Source organism: Rhipicephalus sanguineus, chromosome 2, assembly GCF_013339695.2.
Source record: "Rhipicephalus sanguineus isolate Rsan-2018 chromosome 2, BIME_Rsan_1.4, whole genome shotgun sequence".
NCBI lineage: Eukaryota > Metazoa > Arthropoda > Arachnida > Ixodida > Ixodidae > Rhipicephalus > Rhipicephalus sanguineus.
In genome coordinates, this window is record NC_051177.1 from 230,389,541 (window position 1) to 230,413,029 (window position 23,489).

Here is a 23,489-nt window from a genome sequence, read left to right on the forward strand (position 1 = left end):
CATCCGAGAAAACCAGTAATCCTTCTGTTAACTTTTTTTCCAGATGGCAGGAGCCATAACCATTCTAACATGGTGAATTAATGGCTGGACGACATGCGGGAGTGGGCTGTGAGAGCCTCTGACATAATTTTTTACCTATTGAATTCCGAGGCGAAGCATCGGCACGGTGTTTAGATCGCTGCGCTTGCCGTCCACAAAATGCGCTGACCATACACGTGATGACGTCGAGGGCACAAAACCTTTTCTATTGACTGCAGCAACCCACTGTCTTTTCCAATCGGCGTCAGCGGGGAACCGATGCAGCAAATGCACGTTGCATCCGCACTCCTCTTGCAACATGTGCGTGCCTAAGAGCTCTTTTCTTGCTGCGTTCCTCTTCTTCTGCCTATAACTGCAGCCGTAAAAAACGCAATGATAGACTGTTCTTAAACGACATTTCAATGTTCAATTAATAACACCAAAATAGCGCACACATTGAAGAGCCACTACACAACGTGAATGGTGAACTCTCTCCAGCAACAGCCCAAAGGAAGGAGGCGTTGCCCAGAAACCTGCTACTCACGTCACCAGGCGGCGAAAATCGGCTTGCGGCTCGCTGGTTTGAGGTTGCCGCTGGAAAGGTCTATTGAAAAAGCGTTGACACGCAGTGGAGAAAAAGAACTAGGAGGCTCACCAGTAAATATACGGCTAGCAGTGCGGGCGATATGGGAACAAGGAGCATTAACCTTGAAGGTCAGAGAGGCAGAGAGGACTTATTGGATGACAGCGATGGAAAAGAAGCCGGCTCTGAGTAACTACCGTAAGGGAAAAAACGAAATAAGGAGGGAAAGATTTTATGATAATTCAAGTGAAAGCACTTTGCTGTTTGAAGCAAGGTCGGGCTGCCTTGGAACGCGTATTTATAAAGCGAGATTCAGTAACGAAGAAGAACAACGTACATGCTGCGGGGGAACTGAGGAAATGATGGAACATGTACTGATTGAATGTGGCGATACTCACCCAGGTATACGTGTGGGCACGAGTCTACATGAAGCCTTGGGTTTTAGGGACAACAATGAAAAGCTGAACACGTCCGGGATAGAAATAAGTAAGAGACGGTTAGAGTATTGGTGGCAGAAAAGTGGAGATAAAGTAGAAAAATAAATAATGGGGAAAATTAAGGTCATTCTGCCTTAAGAGGCAGAGAGATGGACAGTGAATTTATATTTTTTGGTATAACATCGATTTAATCAATGTAGATAAGGTATTAAGCCAACTTGAAACAAGGAAGGTTTTTTTTTATTTTTTTTTTTCGCGCCTGGTGGCAGCCACCCTGTTGCTGGTGGCAGACATGTCACTGCCCCGTTATAAAGGGGACGCTCATAGCATCCATCCATCCATCGGTTACTCCGTATACCTCCCATAGGATGCCTTAATTCATGACGTCAGCGCTGGCAGCGCCAAAGGTCCCTTCATTACTATCCTGGCGGCTGGGATTCAGATACTCACACTGCAGAATGACGGCGCACACGGTATGCGTCGTCATGGCAACGCTAACACCAGCCGCGCCTCCTCTCCTAGCTCTCGCGCGCGCGCCGTTTTTTTTTTATTATTTTTGTTTTGTTTGCGTGCGCGGGCTCCCTCTCCCGCTGCTTTTAGGGGCGAAGCTCCTTAAGGCGGCACCCGTTCGTTCCTCGTATTCGTAGTCGTCGTTGTGCGTAACCAGTCTTACGCTTTGACATCCAAGGTGGTGCCGGTGGGAGATTTTTGCTGTGCGTTGTTGAACAATAAAAAATTGGCAGCGTGCGCGTTAACTAAAAGCCGAATTCTTCTGTCTCTCATTCCCCATTAGCAGCCATTGGCATGTTCCAGTAGGAAACGTTAGTAGAAGTAGAAGTGTAAGTGTTAGCTAAAAGCCGACTTCTTCTGTCTCTCATTCCCATTAGCAGCCATTGTTTACCTCCAAGGTAGTGCCTGGTGAGATTTCTCCTGTGCGTGATTAAACAATAAAAATTTTGTTCAAAACGCCGTTGATTGATGAAATAAGCCAACGAAAGACGCCAGATGTTTTGTAAAAGCAAAACGAAAGAACGCCAGATGTTTCTAAAGCAAAACGAAAAGACGCCAGCTGCTTAACGAAAGACGCCAGATGTTTTCTAAAGCAATGGTTTTCTAAACAATGAAAATTCACAGCGTACATGTAAAATTAAAGTGAGCTGCAAGTCGTCATAACTCATCGAACCTTTAGTATAAACCAGTGTTGTAGGCGTTGCTGTAAAAAAGTAACTAAATACTTTACTCGTTACACAATAAAAAAAGGGAACGCGTTACCGCCCTACGTCACGTACAAAAAAATGTAACGCGTTACTGTTACCGTTACCGAGAAAAATAACGCACGTTACTTCTGCCGTTACTCCGCAATCATAAATTTTAATCAATGTGTCTCTGCTGCAGGAACGCACAGTAAGAATATTTTAAATCTGAAATTCATGTTTCACATAACACTTCCTCCCCAAACAAGAAATATACCCAAAATGCTGATTTAACGAGTATTATTTGCACTGGCACATGGTGAAGCCAATTTCCTCAATGTGACATTATGCACAATATGAGATTCAATAATCAACGCTATTCGCAAAGAAAGCATCAGTGAACCCTCAAGAAATTTGCAATAATTTTGATGGCGTGTTTCTAAGCGAAATAGACGCGCAAATTTTGTAGTACCATACTAAAGAAATGCTTTGATGGGCAATTCACGGAAAAAAATATCTGTGCATAAACATTTTTTGTTTGCTATAACCTGTATAATTACCGCAAAAATTGGGAGCGTTTATGTGAGGGTGTTCAAGTTCAGCCTCGCTCGCTCAGGAGTTCAATAATCAGAAACTTCGCTGCAGTTGCAGATAGAAAGAAGCAAAATTTATTTTCAAAACAAAGTAATAAGCCTTATCAACTTTGTTGCGACTATAACAAAATGTCGCATATTTAGACATTTTTCAAAAACAGTTCCCTTCGCTCTGCAAGTTTCAAACAATTGTTGAATTGTGTTTATTCACAACAAGGTTGCGAGGATGACCAGGCAAAAAAGCTGCATTGAGCAGCTTGAGGGGAACATGGCCACCTCATACACTGTTATGAACCAGTGTGAGGTGTTATACACCTCATACACTGAATGTTACTTTAATCTTTGTTGCGCACACATTTCATACACAAAACGCCTTCTTTGTAACGGTAATATTTGTGTTTTACAACGTCGTGAAGTTTCGAGAACGACTGGTAATGAAATTGGTCCCTCCGTATAGAATATGTTCGATATTTTTACCTCGTAAATTATGCCCAGTTAATAAGAAAACAAAATTCCTTTTCGGGCTACTGAGTGGTACGTGCATAAAATATAAAATACTCAATCAAATCTAAAATATCCATTTTCAGATCCGTGTCGATCTCTCGTGGAATCACCCGTTTGAATTAAGCACGATTAGGAGACCAACTGCGGTTATGTCTGCCGTGTATCTACCTGTCACCGTGGTTAGCAGTAACTGCAGTTAGCTTAACCGCGGTTAAGGCTGTTCGTGTGCCAGCGGTATTAATGGGCTTTGGTTTAAGCAGATGAATGCCAACCAAGGTAGTGAGTAAAAAAATGTTTGTTTTTTTTTTTTCTTGCGTTACAAGAAAAAATTCGACGTTTCGCGTCCCACTCGCATTCCTTTTCAGGGTTTTCTTCCAGCCGTGGGGTCACGCCTATTCTCCACGATAAGACATACTCTCGATCGGCAGCGCACCTGTAGACCGGTTGCCGTTATCGGCTGTCGCATGGATGGGCCGGAGTCCACAAAAAGCCGCTTATGTCGACGACGCAGGAGTTGTCGAATTCGATGCGGTGGTCGTTCACCATGCTGCGCTCAGCGAGTGTACTCCTTTATCACTCGAACTTGTGGACGTCGTTTTTATGTTGTCGCAGCCTCTCGGTGAAGTTCCTGTTTTAAACCAGCCCTTGCCCTTTCTCTTTGGGAGGCCTATCTTTTGGGTACGAAAAGGCGCAGGTGCAAGCAATCCACCTGCTACAACGCACTTTCATGAGAAGCCTGTCCGTAGTTTCTTATGGCGAATTACGCGGCTTTCTTCGAGATTTGTGTGGCGCTGGCCCAACCCTCCCCACAGGGAGTCGGCGCGTCTTAAGAAATACTAAAGCGATTCCTCCCGCACTTTCTTGGTCAATGCCTGGCAGGCCGACAGAAGTCCAACGCTGCGACAAAAGAATTCGTCGGAAAAAGGCACCTACAGGATGAAAAAGTAACGAGCAACGTGACACCACGCGTTACCGAGAAATGTTAACGTAAGTACGTTACCCGATACAGTTCCTAAATTGTAACTAGTACGTTACTAAGTTACCGAAAAAAGTAACGCGTTACCAGTAACGCCGTTACTTGTAACGCGTTACCGCCGACACTGGTATAAACGCGCCCGATCTCACGTCGGTGATGATGTACTGTGCAGAATTCACGGAAGATTCACGGTTTACCGATGAACCTCCGCAGCTTCGCCCACTCATCATCATTCACTCCGTGGATATGCTGTGATATTTTTTTTTCTTATGACCCCTTCGTCCGCGTTCTGCGCCAGGTGCTTTTTTTTGCATCCGCTGCGCGTGCTGTGCCGCGCGTTCGTTGAGCGTTTGAATGTACGCAATTTGCAATCAGGCATTCTGCAAACACTGCAGTCGTGCAGCATGTGCCAGAACGCGAAAGAATGAATTGCACTCAGAACACGAAATATCTTTGGTCTCGTTTTATTGTCCTCGTTTCCAAAAATCAACATTTTGATCAAATATGGTGCGATACAGGCTCAGGAAAATAACAGAAGTGATTAACAGAAGATTAACATACACGTGTTTATGATCACTAAACAACACGAAAGCTCTCGGCAAAGTTAAAAACTTAAGGAACAGCGGAATAAAAAAAAGCAGAACATAGGGCACATAATTAAAAAATACAATTTTTATACTAAAAAAGTGCGGAAAAGCTTCTGATATTTGCGCACGATATTGCACAAAATTATCATAACTAACAAAATTGAACATTCATTGCAATGCGAAAACAATGACAGCAGTTGAAATACCTAAAAAGAATAATAATGTAAAGATCATTTTAAAGATGTCAAGATGAACTCCACATATAACACAACTAATATTGGCCGCACTTTATTGACTACATTTCCAAAAACGTCGATTTTCATATAACTAGTGATGACAAACGCGGAGAAAATAAACGGATGATATCGGGAGGTTCATGGCATCTCTTTTGAAATGCGCCGATTCTGCAATTCTCTAGCTTTTCTCTGGGTGCACTGATCAGCTGTGTGGCGTTCCGGAATACTTTAAAAAAAGCTTCCACCCTGAAGAAAAGGTACAAGTTCCAATCAGATAAACAGCGCCGTGGAATCGTACAAAAGTGAACTCGTTTGTTCGCCTCAGAGCAGCACAAGTTTTCATACATCTTTTTTCTTTTTTTTGATCAAATACCTACAGCGCCTTCATAGGCATTACAGTGGGGGGGATACATAAAGTACATAATACAAAAATACAGGATACATGCGTAAACAGAGAAACATGATCATAAATATGCTAGTACATCACAGCATGGTTATACCTATACAATAACATCATGGAGTGCCTTGACAAACCTAATGTGTCACAAACGTGGTTATAGGCGATGGCGAGTAATTAACCGGAGACTAATGCAAAGCACACACTCAATCACGCGGTTCTGCGAGAGTTGCGAACTTGTAACTATAGTTACGTCGCATGGGCTTCATGTCCGCTGCCTGTTCGTATAACGATTTCAACGCAGCATCGTGCCCTTTTCAAATCAGTCATTTTTGGAAACATTAACTGCAGCCCCACTGCAGAGAACAGCTACTTGGTATGGACGTGAATTCAAATTGACACAATTAAAACAGCGTCTCAAAGGCCACGCTCAACTGTCGTCCTTTTTGGGGCCGGTACATATATTCCGGGACTAGTTCTGGAAGTATTCGAGCAACAAAGCACTCCGCACGAACAGTGCGAGTGGTAAAACATCGCGTCGCACAAGCACACAGCGAGCGAGCACCATGAAACGGACGAGCGGCTAACGCACGCCTTACCAACGCCAGACACGAAACTTTCTAACGGATTTCAAAGTCGGCGGCGCCAGCTAGGCGGCGGAAAGCGCGCCTCCCGGAGGAGAGGGAGTTGATCCCGCCAGAGAGGGGGCTGACGAGAGTAGGGAGAAAGAGACGGAACGCAGATTTTAACTCTGATCCCGGTCCATGGATGGCGCCTCAATTCGTCATACCACTCACGTGGGTTTGAGTAAGTGAGTGAGTGATGAGTGAGTGAGTGAATAAACGTTTATTTGGTCCATCAATACGCGATTAATTGCGCACCCAGCTAGTCCCACGACGGGACCGACAAGTCTAGCCTGCCGGCCCGATCACGGGCGCGCTGGACGGCCAGGGTTTGGTCCTCATAGACGGGACTTCGTAGGAGCGCGTCCCACTCTTCCTTGGTGAACTTCGGGCCCAACGACCCGCACTCCCAGAGCATGTGAGATAAAGTAGCAGCCTTGCCACAGGCTGCGCAAGAACTCTTCGGGTAAATTTCCGGATATATGCTATTAAGAGACGCCGGATTTGGGTAGGAGTTAGTTTGCAGGAGTCTGGGCGTGACCGCCTGCGGCCTGCTTAGCTTGGACCCTCCTCTCTAAGTAAAAGAATTTAGTAATTTCATTGTGCGTGCTAGAGCGTCCCTGTGCCCGGGAGGAAAATCGCCTGATCCGAGGGCAGTGCGGTCGGTAAAGTCACGTGCAGCCTCGTGGGCAGACTCGTTGAGGTTAAGAGGAAGCCCTTCGATCGGCCCGACGTGGGCAGGGAACCAAGAGATGGCGTGTGTGGAGCTGTCACTGTTTTTGGAGCCTTTCAGAATTTCAACTACCTGCCGGGCAACCGGGCCTCTCTGCAATGCCCTGACGGTCTCTCCGACCGTCTTGCATGGCGAGTGCAATGGCCACTTGCTCGGCCACCTCAGGGTCCGTCGTCCGAATCGAGGCACAGTTGATGACTTTGCCCAGCGTGTCCACGACGGAAACCGCAAAAGCCTTGCCGTCTCGGTGCGCGGCGGCGTCCACGAAGCTTGCTTCAGCCTTGTCATTAGCGATTTGCTTAGGATCTTTGACGCTCTTGCCTTGCGACAACCTGCGTTGTGCACAGGATGGATATTGCGGGGCAGCGGGGCGACGACCACCTTCTCCCTTATTTCTCTGGGGATTTGGATGTTGCAAGCCAAGTTCTTGGTAGGGGCGAGTCCGATCTCCTCTAGAATCCGCCTGCCGGCCGGCGTGATGGACAGCCGAGTTAGCTGGGCCCGTTCCGGAGCCTCGGCAATTTCCTCCACGGTGTTGTGTATGCGGAGCCGGAGGTGGTCCTCGGTGTGCGTTCTGACGGGCAGCTTGAGTGCTCGCTTGACGATTTTTCTAATGAGGGCATCAGTTTGTCCCGCTCTGCTCTGAGCCAGTTGTGCATGGCCACCGTGTAGGTGAAGTGACACAGCACAAAGGCGTTGATGAGCCCAAGCAGGTTGTCCTCCTTGAGGACTTGACGTTTCTTCGTGACCCTTCGCACGAGGCGAAAAGCGTTATCGGTTTTTGCGATAATCTTGCGCAACGCAGTGCCGTTGCCCCACGCCATTCGGTGAACATACCCAGGACTCTGATGGTGTAGATCCTGGGTATCGGGTCGCCGCTCCGAGTGAACAGGTGAATGTCACCTTCGGAGACCGGCTTCCAGCCCTTGGGTCTGCCCCCTATTTCTTTCTGTAAAGTAGGAGGTCCGATTTGGTCGGGGAGCACCTTAGCCCGGTGGGTAGCAGGTATTGTTCCGTGACGTCTACGGTCTCTTGCATGGCACTTTCTACTTGCCCTTCACTACCGCCGGTGGACCAGATCGTGATGTCATCAGCGTAGATGGTGTGTTGATGCCTTCGACTTGAGCCAGCTACCTCGAGAGTCCGACCATGCAGATGCTGAAGGGAGTGAGCGAAATGACAGAGCCTTGCGGCGTACCCCGTGGGCCCAGGAACACTTCGTCGGAGATGAAGTCGCCAAATCGCAGCGTCGCTTTTCTACCGGTCAGGAACGAACGGACGTGGTTATACAGTCTGGGGCCCAGCTCGAGGACCGCGACAGAAGACAGGATGTATGCATGGAGAGCGTTGTCAAACGCCTTCTCGAGGTCGAGTCCGAGCAAGGCGGGCGCGGATGGGCGTCTCGTCGCGGTGGGTCCGGGGGACGGTACCGCGGCTCGCTGCCCTCGGGCCCTCGTGGTGAGTCGTGCATATGCGGCGCCGCCACCGCATTTGTATTGTATTATGTTGTCTTATTTTGTCTTATTATGTCTTATGTTATATTGTACTGCATGTCTTATATTTGTCTTAAGTGTGCGTTATTATGTTGTCTTATTTTATGTCTTATCTATGTCTTGTTATATGTTATTGCATGTCTTACATTCTCTTGAGTGTGTTATATGTTTCCAGTATTCATTGTTGGCGTGTTACGTTTACTAATTCGGCCGGCGAGCTCGCCATATATGTTTTAAAGAAGTGTTTAATAAATCTCCCTGTTTGTTGCCCGACCGCGTGAACTGTCTCCGTGTGTTCCGAGAGCGGCGGCGGCGGTTATATCGCTCAGACCCCACACTGGCTGCCCAACGTGGCGCTCTTGGAGCATCGGACGACAGTTTTCGCGGTTCGGGGCAACATTTATGTGAGCCGGGTAAAGTAAGCCTAAGGGGGGGATTTTCATCGCTAGCGTCGGCGGCGTGCTTTTTGGAGAGCGCGATGAGATCGGTTGCTAAGGCGTGTTCGAACTTGTCGGCACGCTTAGTTTTATCTGTTCGCAGGCGGTTCATTTTTATTTTTAAGAAGGTCGTTGAGCGTCGGTACGAGAGTCACATGGTCCGCATCCTGGGAGAGCGAAGCACAGAGAACGTGGATGGTAGGCAAGCGCGATGCGAGTGAGTACAGAAGCCTCGTAGGTGGTCCGAGTTTTTCTGTAAATAGTTTTCTTCTGTCTCTTTGACTCTGGGAGTCGCGGCTTGTGTAGCCGGGTGGCCAGGGGCCACGGGTGTCGTTGCTGCTGGCATTGCGGCTCGACGCCGGGGCGTCGTGACATCGTCCGGGACGGTGGACGCCGATCGCTCGGTAAGCTGCTGTGTGCAGCGAGCGCTTAGGGCCACCTCACAGAGCTGATGTCTCCTCGCGGCTGCCTCTTCTGCGCCTGTGCGAGTGCTTGTTTTGGATGCCGGTTGTGTCAAGCGAGTCGTTAGGCCTAAGGCTTTGCTTAGCTGCCTGTTGCACGTGAGACACAACCCGTTGGATTGTGGCGTTGTTGTTGCACTCAGCTTCCCTCAGTTTAGCTTGCGTGGCATGATTGAACTAAAAAAAAGCAACCGTTCACTTGAATTTGTCGCCTCAGTCACCGCCGATGTCATTGCCAGCCGGACTGCACCGTTCCTTCGAGCGTGTACGCAGTGGGACTTGTAACCCGCGGCTGGACTGTTTGCTGCACATCGTCTTCACCGATGGCCGACATGTCCGTGACCTGCGTGGCTGCCTTCAAATCGGCGCTCTCGTTGAGTGCTGCCCGCAACCAAAAGACGTGTCTGCGCGAGCGATGCTCTCTCTCGCCGACGGCCACGTTGCCTTTGCGATTCCGGGACGGAGGTCAAGCCAGTGCAGCGGTGTCGACCAGCGGCTGTGTCGGAGTGCACGGACATTCTGTAGCGACATTTACGCCACATGTTCTTTTGTAGAGCTTGTGTAGCTGTTTTGTTTTTAAGTCTTTTTTCCGGGATATGTGTTTGATTTAAGGTTGGGGGGATGTGGGGGTGCTATATCACCCCTGTAAAGGCGACTGCCGTAGCTTGGGCGCGGCCGCTGTGTTTGGAACGCACGTGCTTGGCGTAAGCCGAGGCGTTCGTCCAAGGTCAATGATGCGCTGGCTGTAACCACTGTAACCCGAGTTCAGCGCGGTGGCGCCGGCATCGCCGCCGCGAATTTAGGCCGGCGCATAGAAACGGCAGTGAGTCTCTTTTTGGGGTGTGGCTGCGGGCGCGGATGGGCGTCTCGTCGCGGTGGGTCCGGGGGACGGTACCGCGGCTCGCTGCCCTCGGGCCTCGTGGTGAGTCGTGCATCTGCGGCGCCGCCACCGCATTTGTATTGTATTATGTTGTCTTATTTTGCCTTATTATGTGTTATGTTATATTGTACTGCATGTCTTATATTTGTCTTAAGTGTGAGTTATATGTTTCCCAGTATTCATTGTTAGCGTGTTACGTTTACTAATTCGGCTGGCGAGCTCGCTTTATGTAAAGAACTGTGTTACTAAACCTCCGTGTTTTGTTGTACGACCGCGTGAACTGTCTCCGTGTGTTCCGAGGGCGGCGGCGGTTTTATCGCTCAGACCCCACAGGGTATAGACGTTGTCTTCGAGATATCTGCTTAGTCTGTTGAGGACGACGTGCTCCGCCACTTTACTGACGCAAGACGTGAGAGAGATGGGTCGGAGGTAATCAACATTCGCAGCGTTGCCTGGTTTGGGGATCAGGACGGTGTTGGCCGTCTTCCATTTTTCTAGGACACTGCTGTTTCTCCACGTCTCGTTGACCTTCTTGATTAGGTATTCGATCGAACGTTCGTCGATATTCCGCAGCATCCTATTGGTGATTCCGTCGGGGCCCGGCACCGACTTTCTGTTGAGTGCAAAAATGGCTTGCCTGACTTCCGCCACGGTGAAGTCTTCGTCCAGCTCCGGACGGGCCGGGCCGAGGTACTCGGCAAACAGGACCTCCTCATCGCCGTGCTTTACGGGCAGATACTTCTTCATGATCTTGGCAACCAGCTCGTCTCTGGAACAGGATCTGGTAGCTTTGTGCAGGGCTCTGGCGAGCGTGTGAATCTCGTGCCGCCCTCGTCGAGATGTTTGAGCAAGCCCCAGGCTTTTCCGTTGCGCATCTGGCCGTCGATCGAGTCGCAGACCTCGTCCCATTGCTGCTTCCACAGGGTCCGACAGTGATCTTCGATGGTCTTGTTGAGCTGTGAGACCTTTTTCCGCAGTCGTCGGTTGAACCGTTGTCCCTTCTACCGGAGGAGCAGCGCCTGCTTGGCCTCAATCAGATGGGCTAGCCTACTATCTATCATCTCTACCTACAGGTCGGTGACGTTCTTCTTGGTAGAGCTCTCCACGTAACTTTTGATTCGCTCGCACCAGTCTTCCAGGTCTCTGAGAGCGGGTGCACTTTCGTTGTCGCGCAGCTCGCGAAATTGATCCCAATCTGTGACGGTGAATTCTCTGGTTTTACTTCGGGCGACGTCAAAGCGAGTCTCGGGCACGTAATGGTCGCTACCAAAATCCATTGCGGTGTTACTCCACTCGGCTCCGTCAACGTTCTTCATGAACGACAGATCGGGGGTGGTGTCCCTGGTCACTGAGTTGCCGATTCGGGTCGGGAACGCCTTGTCCATCATGAGCGTGAGGTCCATTTCATTGGCGTTCTGCCACAGACCCCGGCCTTTGCTCGTGTCGTAGACGCAGCCCCATAGTACGTACGGGGCATTGAAGTCCCCGACGACGACAAGGGGATGGGTGCCGGCCAGGTCGACGGACTTCTTGAATATCGTCTTGAACTGCTGTAGGCAGTCCCTGGTATTACTGTAAATATTGAGTATAAACACGCTGTTTCTTCGCTGGTTGCGTTGTCGCGTGTTCAGCAGAACTTCCAACATGACATATTCGACATTGCAACTCGCCAGCTTCAGATCGTGAGAAAAGAGCGTATTCTTCTTATCAACTAACGTGCATACTCCCCGACCGCCGGGCTGCCCGGAGACAGCCCGATAACCGGAAAGGGATGCGGCAGAAACGAGGGTTTCCTGTAATGCTATTACGTGTGGTTAACTAGCGATCGAAAGTATTGCTGCAACGGAGTCCTCTTGTTGGAGTACCCCCTGCAGTTCCATTGCCAAATTCTGAACGTTTCTTTGGGCCTATCCATGATTAGGCAGATTTTCTGTACTGCCCACTGTAAGCGAAGCCGCACGTAAAAAGTGTCCCCCACTCTGATGCGCTGTTGTGCTCATAGCCCTGATTCTATTCCCCGACGCGTCCGGAACAACGACCTGCATTGGAGTTGCGGACGTATTACTTGGGATTACCAGACGCTCGAGGGCGTCCATGCGATCGGCCAGCGTACCTAGGCCTCTCTAAGGGTCCCCTAGGGCGACTTGCACTTGTGCTAAACTTTGCTGTAACTGCTGCACACTTGCAGTGAGTGTGGCCAACATGCCCTTTATCTCAATAATTTGCGAGCCTGATTCTTCCTTACTGGAAAGTGCCCTGCGCTTGAGGGCCCCGACTGAGTCGCTAGCCGGAATCGGTACTTCGGTGGTGGTGAGAGCCGACGCTTTCCCTGAAGAACTGTGATTGATAACCAATTTCCTAATCTCTGTCATTTCGCTAGCCATCTTTTTGATAATTTCCTTTAATTGCGCGTTTTCCTTCTGAAGGCGCGTTACCTCGACGTCCCTAGCTTGCTCTGGGAGCAGGTCGCCTGGGCCCCGAGAGGGTCCCGCTTCGCAGCCGCCACGAAGTTTATCGGCCCACGTTAGGTTCGACTTCATCTTCTTCTGCTGGCCGACGCTGGAACCGGATCGGGTCCTGGAGACGGAGCGGCTCCGGGAACGGCTCCTGGACTTTCCCCTGGGTCCGGATATGCCCCTGGATTTGGATCTCTTTCTGGGCCTGGAACGGAGTTCGGAAGGCCCAGCGGTAGTCGGCGGAGAGGGACTCCTGGAACTAGAGCTTCCGCAGGACGCGGAGCGACCGGCGTGGGCCGGGAACTGTCGGTCGTCCTAGGCGAAGGCCGGAGACTTGCTTCTGTTGTCCCGGGATTGCTCTCCGCGTCTGCGTCTGACGAGGTACGGTGTCTGGTACCTGGCACTCCTTGGCGGCGGTGAGGTGCCGACCGCCGCACAGTCTGCACTTGTGCTGTTCATCCAGTTTGGCTATGCCGCATCCCCTGCACACGGCTTCGTCTGGACAAGAGCACACGTCTGCTCGATGCCCAAGGCGGCCACAGGCGTAGCACACCTCTACTTGCTTTCGATACAAGGCACACCTGACGAGCGTACCGCCGTACGAGACGTAGTTTGGCACCTTATAGCCGTCGAAGACCACAACCACGGTACCCGTGTTCTTGATTCGTTCGTCCCCCATGGCCTGCGGGTTCTTCGAGGTGACGATCTTGCAGTCGAGCTCCTCCGGGCCGTCACTTGGTGCTATGCCACGGATGACGCCTTTGCACGTGGAGTGGGGCGCCGCTTCGTACGCGTTGACTTCGTGCTGCTGACCGCCAATGGCGATGCATTCGACCTTGACGTAACGGGTCGCGTTTTCTCTGCTGGGGGTACTGACGACCATGATGTTTTGTTGAAAATTCGGGCACATTGTGTCAGAGTACCGCGTCACCGAGTCGATGCCGACGGCGTTCCATATGGCCTCGGCCACAACGGTCGGGCCCACCCTGCTGCTGGCCTGACAATGATCTTCGCGCCGTCTTTGGGCAGCGGGAGCATCCTTACACCCTGAATATAATCTTGGCTTTAGCTCTGCCGCGGTCTCTACGACCTTGGGCGGCCACATCGTCGTTTGGGTTAGCGCCAGTGGAAATGGCGCCAGCTCGCTCGACGGGCGCCGATTTGGCTCGGGAGCCCCTGGCAGCTACTGTTTGCCATCCGGAATCCTTGGAAAACTCTTCGGAAGTCAGAGGCCCCCCTTCCACTTCCATCACTGCACAGTCTCAATGTCCGCACAAGCGAGAAAAGAGGCGGACGCCGCTGCACCTCGCCGGGTCAACCCAAACGCGGTTAGCGTTTGCTCGGCAGCGGCGTGGTCCGGACGAAAACGGGTGATACTATTGCAAAAAGTCCGCCCACCTCCAAAAATAGAGTATCGACGTGATCACCGCAACTTTAAGCGTCAAACTGGGCACAAATTAAAACACCCAAATCATTTTCAGAAGCGGGAGCCAGTCCTCACACATCCACAACCGAGAGATCTTTTATCTTCACGTGGGTTTCTTTCATTAGCCTGATTTGGCGACGACGCAGTTAGAGCGTCTCGATACCAGCGAAGAGACTGGCCGCGTTAGCATCGAATAGAGTCACTAGAAAAATTTCAGAGTATTGCATCTGTTTTCCGCGCGCCGCCGCCGACGCGATTGGCTTACCTCGTCACGTGACATCTCGCCGCCATATCCCTTCCAAGCGCTTTGGGTGCAGATGCGTTTAATGCAGTGCGCGGCCCGACATTCAGCAGTACCACGGTCCCTAGAAGAACTTCGTCGCTTTTTGAAACGCGTCATGCAGATGCCAGAGAGTAGCTCACCAGTAACCGAACGTTGCTGGTGAGCTAATCCGGGAATTTCGTATATTTTTGCATTCCGTGTGGGAAACATTAACGTCAAAGGGCGTCGTTGTACTTGGCTGCATAGTTGGCCGCGGAATGAAATTCGCCCCCCTCGAAGAACACACCTTTCTGCAGTGAACTACACAAACTTTGCTGGAAAAGCTCTCATGCAACAGGATACTTCACCTTTTCGGTTCGCTATGTTCAGCGATATTGAAAACTACATACTACATACCTTTCTATTTGCTCGGCTGTTTATATCTCGATCTGTTGAACAGATTGTGCATGCATTTCGAGTTATAAGCGTGTCACGCACGATAGCGAAATCGAACACTTATTAAAATAATAACTGTTTACTGTATACCTTGAAGGCAATTGTCGCATGATCATTTGCCACTGCGCAATACTGAAGCGTGGAACTCTGTTGATTAACTTGGTATAAGGCAATGTTATTAAGCGAATTTTATTTTTTTCAAAAAAGAATGTTGCTAATGCTGCATTGCGCCGAGCGTACCTTTACAATACTGTTTAGTGGGTGAGAAATGGTCAGAGCAAAAAAAAAAAATTGGCTTATCCTCTCATGCATTGAGGGAATCGATTTCATGCGAGCCCTAGCTATACACATACTGTGTTGCAGTAGCATGCGCGTTCAAGATTTTCGGGATGTGCCATTTCTGATCAAAATAACATAAAGCACTGCGCCGAGGAAGTTTTAACAAGAGTGCATTACGAAAAAAAAAAAGTTGAAATTAAAAGCAGTGCAGAAACCGAACCCCAGTCGTTTACGCGCTGGCAACGCCAAAAAAAAAAAAAAAAAACTTCGTCGGAACACAGCAAAATATTTGCAAATGAACTGCAACGTTCGGAATATTAAGGAGACAAAAAATAGGAAATTAAACAACTCAGTAGTGACGTATCTGTCAGGAAATGACAACGTATTCGCAAAATAAGATGCACCTTACCTACCGCATGCCGATTCGCCCGTGCGTTCGACTGCTGGCGTTCCGAGCCGACACAAATACTTCACGCACAACTTCCACTTACCGTACACACACCACTTCTATTACAGATAACACCTAGCTGAACAGCAAGCATGGTGCGCAAGTAAGGTATGCGTCAGCGGTCAGTCGAAGGACGCAATGCTGAATGTTCTCGATGTTCGATAATGTTCTCGAATGCGCTATGAAGTGAACCTGAACACCGACTGCAAAGCTAGCGCAAACCATCAACATTCACCAAGTGTCGAAGTAAATGGCATCTAGCACGGTCATTACGCTAATGCAACTATGTCTACAGCTCCGCACCTTGCGAACACACCCGGCCGTGAAACGAAAAGAGACTGATGAAGCCACGAACAGAGTTCGCGAGCACATGGCAGCATTCGCCGCACGTGTCATTAGCTACACCGCTTACCGCGCAGTCGATTCATGATTGTCGATGACTCGAAATCACTTCTGATATCCTTTTGAAGAAACACACACACATATTGCAGTTACGCCGAGCGTAACACGGCATCGAGGCGAAAAGATCAGTCACTTCTCAACATGCGCTACCAACGCGCCGTCCGGAAGGGAAATGGCCGCCGCCGCTCAATATTCGCCCGCGTGCAGCTTACCTTTGCGGTACTCTGAAATTTTCCAGTGACTCTAGCATCGAAGAGTCGCCGTAGACGCCGTTATGTTCTTCGCCTTTCACTTCGTGTTAGCGTGTGACGGCTCGTTGTTGGAGAAGTGTAGCTGCCACATGCACCAATGATGTTTCTCCGGCGCCTACTTCTTCGAATGTGATAGCACCGACTACTAAATCTGCTGCAGTAAGCGCCGCAGAAAGGCAACGATGTCGGCGGCGAACGTGGTGCATTCTGGAGCGAGACGTGGAACGCCTTCGCGGCTCATGCTACGAATCTATGCCTCCCGTGTTGTTGAAGCGCTGTGGTAGTGTATGCATGAGCGCAGGCGTAGGTAACCTTATTACTAGGGAGGCGCACCACGTGCCGTGTCTCTCCTTAATTAACGACCCTTTGAAGAAGTGCATATCGAGTACCAGTGTTTACTATGTGTTTGTTGATGATGCCATCTTTGCGCGGGATTCACGATATGCGGTGTCAAGGCGTACGTTAGCAAATTTAGCTACCACAGTGGTTAAATCACGATCATGGGCGTTAGCCGTCGCGATGGAGGTGTGCCACTAGGTGTCAGGATGGGTGCATCTACGTCAAACAGTGCTGTAGCTGCCAAACGTTAAAGGAGTGTTGACACGAATTTAGAGATTTTCGGATTGTTGCTCTAAATAAAAACACTGGTGTGGAGAAACCTAAAACGAGTATTGTGGTGCCTGAGAATGCATCGAATATGTTTTAGTTACAGCTATCTTAAAAAGACACTTTCGGTTGCGATATCAAGGGGGCGGCTTCTTAGTGACGCCTCATAGCAGTGTGACGTCACGGGCATACAATCTGTCCAGGGGCGTAGCCAAGGGGGGGGGGGGGGGTTGGGGGGGTTCAACCCCCCGCCCCCGAAATTTTTTCAGTTTTGCTTGCGTATAGAGCATGCACACATACAAACGCACGCACGAACATACATAAAGTATGGTTGAACCCCCCCCCCCCCCCCGAAAAAAATTTCTGGCTACGCCCCTGAATCTGTCATCTTCTCGCGGTGCACATAAGAAAGGATGAGTGAATTTTCGTCCAGTGGCAGTGCTTTCAGCGATTTAGGCTGCATGCAGGACGCAGAGATCGCAACCTTGGGGGAACTGTGTTGACTCGTCGGGATAATGTCCATTGCAGGCTGGCTTGCAGATGCTCAGCGACAAAAACTTCAAAGTCAAATTAAATTATTTTTTACGTGTTCTCCGACTCTGGTGTGTCGAGAGCGTTGACAATCCATACCAAAGAAACTGGAAACTGTCCGTTTTGTGATGTCTCAAAATCGTGTCAGTACTCCTTTAATAGACATTGTACAAGCTCTCATATATCATTGCACAACAAACAATCAACTACTTCTGTGAATACACGTTTCACTTTCGTGTTATACCGATTCCTATGACGGAGGGATCAGCCATGTTTTTTCTCCTGTTTCCATGCGCCTATATATGAATGCGTATCTCGCAATAAACATTCAGTGGAAGTGGGCGCTTGTAGTTTGTCCTTTTTCTAGCTGTCCGTAGTAAAGTTTCGCGCTGCCTACATTGAGGGGAGAATCATTTGTGGTGAGCGAATGAGCAGTTCTTCGGAATCGGTACATCCATGGCTCATTCGCAGCAGCTGCTTCTCACTTTTTTTTGCTCAAGTTGCGCCCTACTTGCACACTTTTTTTATTTTCCTTTTCCTTCTGTTTAAAGTTAGGGGACGCAGTCTACTAACTACTACTCTTCATTTTCAATGTGACAGTGTAATGTTTATTTATTTGCTTGAAATACGTTACAAGCCCAGCAAGGGCACTGGGTAATTTTTCATTTTGTCAAGAACAGCGTGGTATTTTAAACGAGGACAAAACGAAGACCTTAAAATTCCGATCTATCCTTGACGAAATCACTGATCACCAGCCGGCCTAAATGATCAGCTTTCGGCATTGGGTACGCCCTGCCACGCTGGTGTAGAGGTTATGGCGCTCGACTGCTGACCCGATGGTCGCGGGATAGAATCCAGTCCGCGGCGGCTGCATTTTCGATGGAGGCGAAAATGTTTGAGGCCCGTGTACTTAGATTTAGGTGCGCGTTAAAGAACCCCAGGTGGTCGAAATTTCCAGAGCCCTCCACTACGGCGTCTGTCATAATCATATCGTGGTTTTGGGACGTTAAACCCAAGAGATTATTGTTATCGGCACTGGGAAAGGGGAGCTTCGCAAAATGTAATTGGGTGTAGACAGCCCAAAATTGTACAAATAATAGCACCACGAGAACATTTTTAATACTGAAGAAACAAGTGTACGGAAGATGAAAAGCGGAGGATAATGAAGCTTGAGAGAACAAAAAACAGGACAAAGAAGTAAGTGCCAGTTATAAACAGCATTCATTTATACAAATGAATGAAAACACAAAAAATATTACGAGGAAACAAGAAAACGAAATGGAAAGAAACACGAGCATGCGGCATCTACCCTCTCTGCTGTATCGCATTTATTTTCAAGCAGTTGTAGCCTGGACGATGATAAAGAGCCTCTATACTAGAGTCACCCGTGATGCAATCAAGAATCATCTAGCATCTTTTTATTGCCACCAAGTTGAGAGCGTGATGAAAACAGAGCGCCGCTCTGTTCGCGTTTCTTTCCGTCTCCCCTGTACGCTAGTTTAAACTGTACGAAGATGAAAAAAAAATAAGAATATGGTGAATACTACAATTTAAAGGATAAAATCATGGCAAGAAACAAGTGGAGATAAATTGGAAGGAGATTTGTCCGATTCCGACGCCTTGTGGGAATCGGTTTCACGCGGAGCTGTCAGCGAGTAGCTCTAATCTGCATTTTTTTGGTTTTGAGCCAAGCGTTACGAGGTGGATCGACGGGTTCGTGTAAGTGTAGTAGTTGTGTGCACTTCGTGGGCTTACCAGGCACGTCGACAACACTGGCGTTCATAGGGTAACTTATCCTCTGACGTAACGTCAGCACCCACGTTAGAGCACGTACGTCAGTATTATCGAAACGAAGTGAACTTTACGATGTTCTGATGTGAATAGAGAGCATTAGTTCAGCGTTGGCGTGATAGTGGGAGTTACCGTGCCGCAAACTTTGGTTACGGAAAGCGTGTTTTAGTTTAGCGGGATAGCGTTTACGTGCCCAAGCTCAGGCGGTGGCGCCTCCTAGCGAAGGGTGAATGCATTAAAAAAGTGAAAAGAGCAAAACCGAGAATGATCAGCTGTATCCCCGCACGCAGCAATATTGCTACTTTTTTTAGTGACAACAAATGTGAATAAATATGAACTACGCACCAAAAGCGAAAATTTTCATGTTGCAGACTTGTATACACCGATATTCTAGTTAGGCCTAGGGACGTTCGAAATGGGAAGCGATCTCAAAAACTACGCTAAGTTATCCGTGAAGCTCTCTCGTCGAACTTACCTGAAGGCAAGCGAAACCATTTCGCACAGTCGTTTGCTACGAAAGAAGTGGATCCGTCCACATCAACGCTAAATTCAGTTCGAAGCGGGCGTCTAAATCTGCCGCCATGTTTTATGTACACTACGTTAACCACGCAAACACGGTAACGCTAAATCTGGAAAATAGCGTGCGTAGGGTAAACGCTGCGGGTCGTTTAGCGTACTGCGCATGCGCATTTCGATCCCGCTATTCCGCTAAACCAGCTATTCTCCTTTAACTGTCTAATATCATCGCAACTTTTAGTTAGCGTATTCCTCCGGGGTCGAGCAACGCTTGAATATAGCTTGCTGAATCATAGGAATACAAATGTAATGTTTATTAGACTGCTATAAAAGCGGAGCCATCCCTGAAACTATAATTGACCTTAGCCTGGCATGACACCTGTGTCGTAGGAGTACATATGTAGTGTTTCTTGCTTTGTTTTCAAATTAGATAGCCAGCACTACAACCACAATTGACAAAGCGGCTGTCTGGGCTAGTTGGTTGTGCATACTTAAAGGTCAACTCCGGCGATTTTTTGCCGTGTCAAAGTAATGGCGATTTTATGTTCCTGAGACACTCCTGTTACGGGCTCGACAGCAGAAATACTCGGCAAATTGGAGAATAATTTTAAATAAGCAAGAAAGCGCAACACCGAAACCGAAACCCAACCGAGTGTACTGTCTACGTATGACGTAAACGTCGTTACGAACGAAGCAAGTCGTGCAAGGCATGCCGGTCACGCCGGCGCGGAGTATGAAAACTGTGACAGCCGGGACGAGCAGCCGCACAGTGGAGAGGTGAGCACGGCGCGCATCAGCTGTAATGTCTGTGACTGACAGTGCTGCGTCTGATAATGACAGTGTCTCGACCAGCACAGCAGACGCTCGCTGTAGCGGCCGAAGTTAGCGGTGCCCTCGACTGAGTCACTTCCGCCGGCTTCCCAATACTGACGTCACAGACGCAATGTTGCCAATAATTGTGGGAAGCCAGGAGGACGTTTGCAGACAATATTTAAAATTCATTTGCAAACGATCTGCTCATGTCTCAAGCCTGTAATTTGGCATAAATGATGGAAACGTGCAAAGGAACGTACCCAGCGAATTTCATTGAGATCCATCGAGCTCGAAAAATCACCGGAGTCGGCCTTTAAAGGGACCGTCTACCACTCGGAAAAATTTTTCTGATTGTGTTGAAAATGAGAAGATCATTCGTCACATCGTAGGCAACGAGCATGTCTTGCCCCATAAAGACAGCGTTATATTTTTAATTTGATGTTAAAAATTGTGAAATAATGACCGCTAGCCTCACCCAACGGCGATGTGGTTCAATCCACTGGTATGACAAGAAATCCTCGAAAGTAGACTCATTTTGCTTAAAAACAAACATGTATAACTTGAAATTGTATTTTACGCACTTGAGGCACTTTTCGGTTGTGTGAGAGAGTAATTTTTTGCCTTTCTTTTTCTCACGCATCCAAAAAGGCTCCCGGTGGCGCTGCTTGCGGCGCCGTCTTCGATTTCTTCTGCTTCAACTCGTGCGCTATGGCATGCGCTCGGCTCTCCCGCTGATCGTACTGTGCCGCTGTATTGTTGTTAGGATGTCTCACATGTGCTGCGCTGTGAAGGCGCGCATATTAGATGCGAAGTATCTTATGGCAGAGTTCAATCCGGTGGTGGTGGTGGTGGTGGTGTGTGGCGTGACCACCCTTACTTCGCATGCGTATACCCTCTCCACTCACCCTGTCCACTTCCACTCTCCCCTCCCCCTCTCCCCTCCCCCTTTCCACTCTTTCTCTGAAACGCGGGCTAGACATGCCGAAATTCTCTCCTGCGCAACGCCGCGATGAGCACCAGCGCGTGCGCGTCCCCTCCCCCTCTCTCTCCTCTCCTACGCTGCCCCCCTCTCGCACGCCTGCCGACTGCGTTCCCCCCTCGCCCTGTGAGAACTAACGGCCAGGCTAGAGGAAGACAAGACGCGCGTGGCGTTTCTCTTCGCGTTCCACGACGCGAGGTCGGTAGCATGCCCAAAGAACGCCAACGGAATGCGATCGTGCAAGCGCTCCGGCTTCGCAACGCCTCATGGTCCACTTTAGCGGGAAATAGTGTAATTTATTGTCTCTTTTTGATGAATCAACTTGGCTTGGATTGCGGCAGCAGTGCTAAAATAAACGCATAGACTGCGATTACAGAATAATAAGTGTTATCGTATAATAAGGCATCATTTAACCGCTAGCGCGCTGAAAACGACTGTTACATTCATTACAATAGTGTTCAGCGAAAATAAAGTAATCCTACAGAAATCACATGTGCTTTCGGTTTTAATTATTACCGGCACCAAAATTGTCATCGCGTCCACCAACCAGTGTTGTGGCATTGTTTCACGCCAATGGAAGAAGACCGAACGAAGATCGAAAAATTCTGTTTTAAAAATTTGTACTCACTTTCCAGAGAAACCGCTGCAAGGTTGGACACTTCAGGCGGTACGCTTTCTATTGCGGTACAAGACAGAAAAGCGATGAAGATCGGTAGACAGTCCCTTTAAGGTTAACAGCGCGAAAAATAACGCACGGCGGACAGGAAAAAAAGACGGGACAGGCGCTGACTTCCAACTGAAATTTTATCGACAACAATGCTCTTATATATACCCGAGTGAGCAGAAAACAAGCGGTGAAAAAAGGTGAATACAGAAGCAAAGCAAGCTCAGCGATAGTTGATGTTTAGTTGTTTCGAATATTTGCTTCTGTTTTCACCTTTTTTCACCGCTTGTTTTCTGTTCACTGGGGTATATATAAAAGAATTCTTTTCAAAAAAATTTCAGTTGGAAGTCAGCGCGTGGCCCGTCTTTTTTCCTGTCCGCCGTGTGTTATTTTTCGTGCTGTTAACCTTAAGTATCCACAATTGACGTTGCACCGACGTTACGCCTACATAAGGTGTTTTTCCGAAGCAGCTTCTAGACCTGGCCTGGCTCTGTGGTAGAATAACTGATTGCCACTCAGAGTGCTTGGGTTCGATTCTTGCTGGGATCCTCATTTTTATTCTTTCCATTGTCGGGTCAACGCTGCCGATGTCGGTTTTTGTTAACGATCTCGCATTTAAGTTACCAAAGTCTGTTCTCGCCGTTCCTGGACATATATAAACTGTCAATCACCTGTGGCGCATACCCGTATACCGCGGCCCGTAGTATATTGCTATGCGCCACACGTGGCTGGAGGAAAGGGTTTGACGACGTACGCGATAGGATCTTCAAGTTATTCATGTCATGACCAGACAGTCATATTCGTCGAACCCTCTTACCCTCCCGTGCCAATTTTTCAGGAGGCGATCACAAGAGCACCCAGACGTAGGCGGATAGATAGATAGATAGATAGATAGATAGATAGATAGATAGATAGATAGATAGATAGATAGATAGAAACACTCAATGTGCCTTGGTTTCGCTAAAAATTCCTTCGAATTTATTACAACAGTTACTCGAATGGAATGCAGACTTCCCTCTCGCGCGCAACTCGTGGATTGCCCCAAATTGCGAGAGGCCGATTTGCTGACTTTATTCTCGCAGCTGGTGTGGGGCGAGACCCGGTATGTCGGTTGCGGCTACACTTTCTACACTCTGCACGACGACAAGAATGCCAAGAAGTACCAGACTACACAAGTTTGCAACTACGGACCAAGGTAGGCAAATTACTTACATACTTACCAAAGAAGTACGGTGGACACAAAAAAAATTACAATGCACGCCATTATATTCGTGAGTAATAAATTGTAAGCGTTCACGAAATATTGCTAGGCAGATTTCAGGGGCGAAGCTCCTTGAAGCGGCACCCGTTCGTCCCCGTCGTAGTGCGTAACCAGTCTTAACGCTAGTACCAGATCTTGACCTCCAAGGTGGTGCCGGTGGGAGATTTCACCTGCGCGTTGTTGAACAATAAAAATTT

At 48.8% G+C, this 23,489-nt stretch overlaps 1 protein-coding gene across 1 annotated transcript in view; it reads left to right on the forward strand.

Annotated features, from left to right (window-relative positions):
• LOC119382283 (CRISP/Allergen/PR-1-like) overlaps positions 1-23,489 on the forward strand; it is a 443,882-nt gene that overhangs the window by 206,582 nt on the left and 213,811 nt on the right. Inside the window, exon 5 of the mRNA XM_037649987.2 lies at positions 23,114-23,226. Coding sequence (XP_037505915.2) covers positions 23,114-23,226 — 113 coding nt within the window. The remainder of the gene's footprint in view (positions 1-23,113; positions 23,227-23,489) is intronic.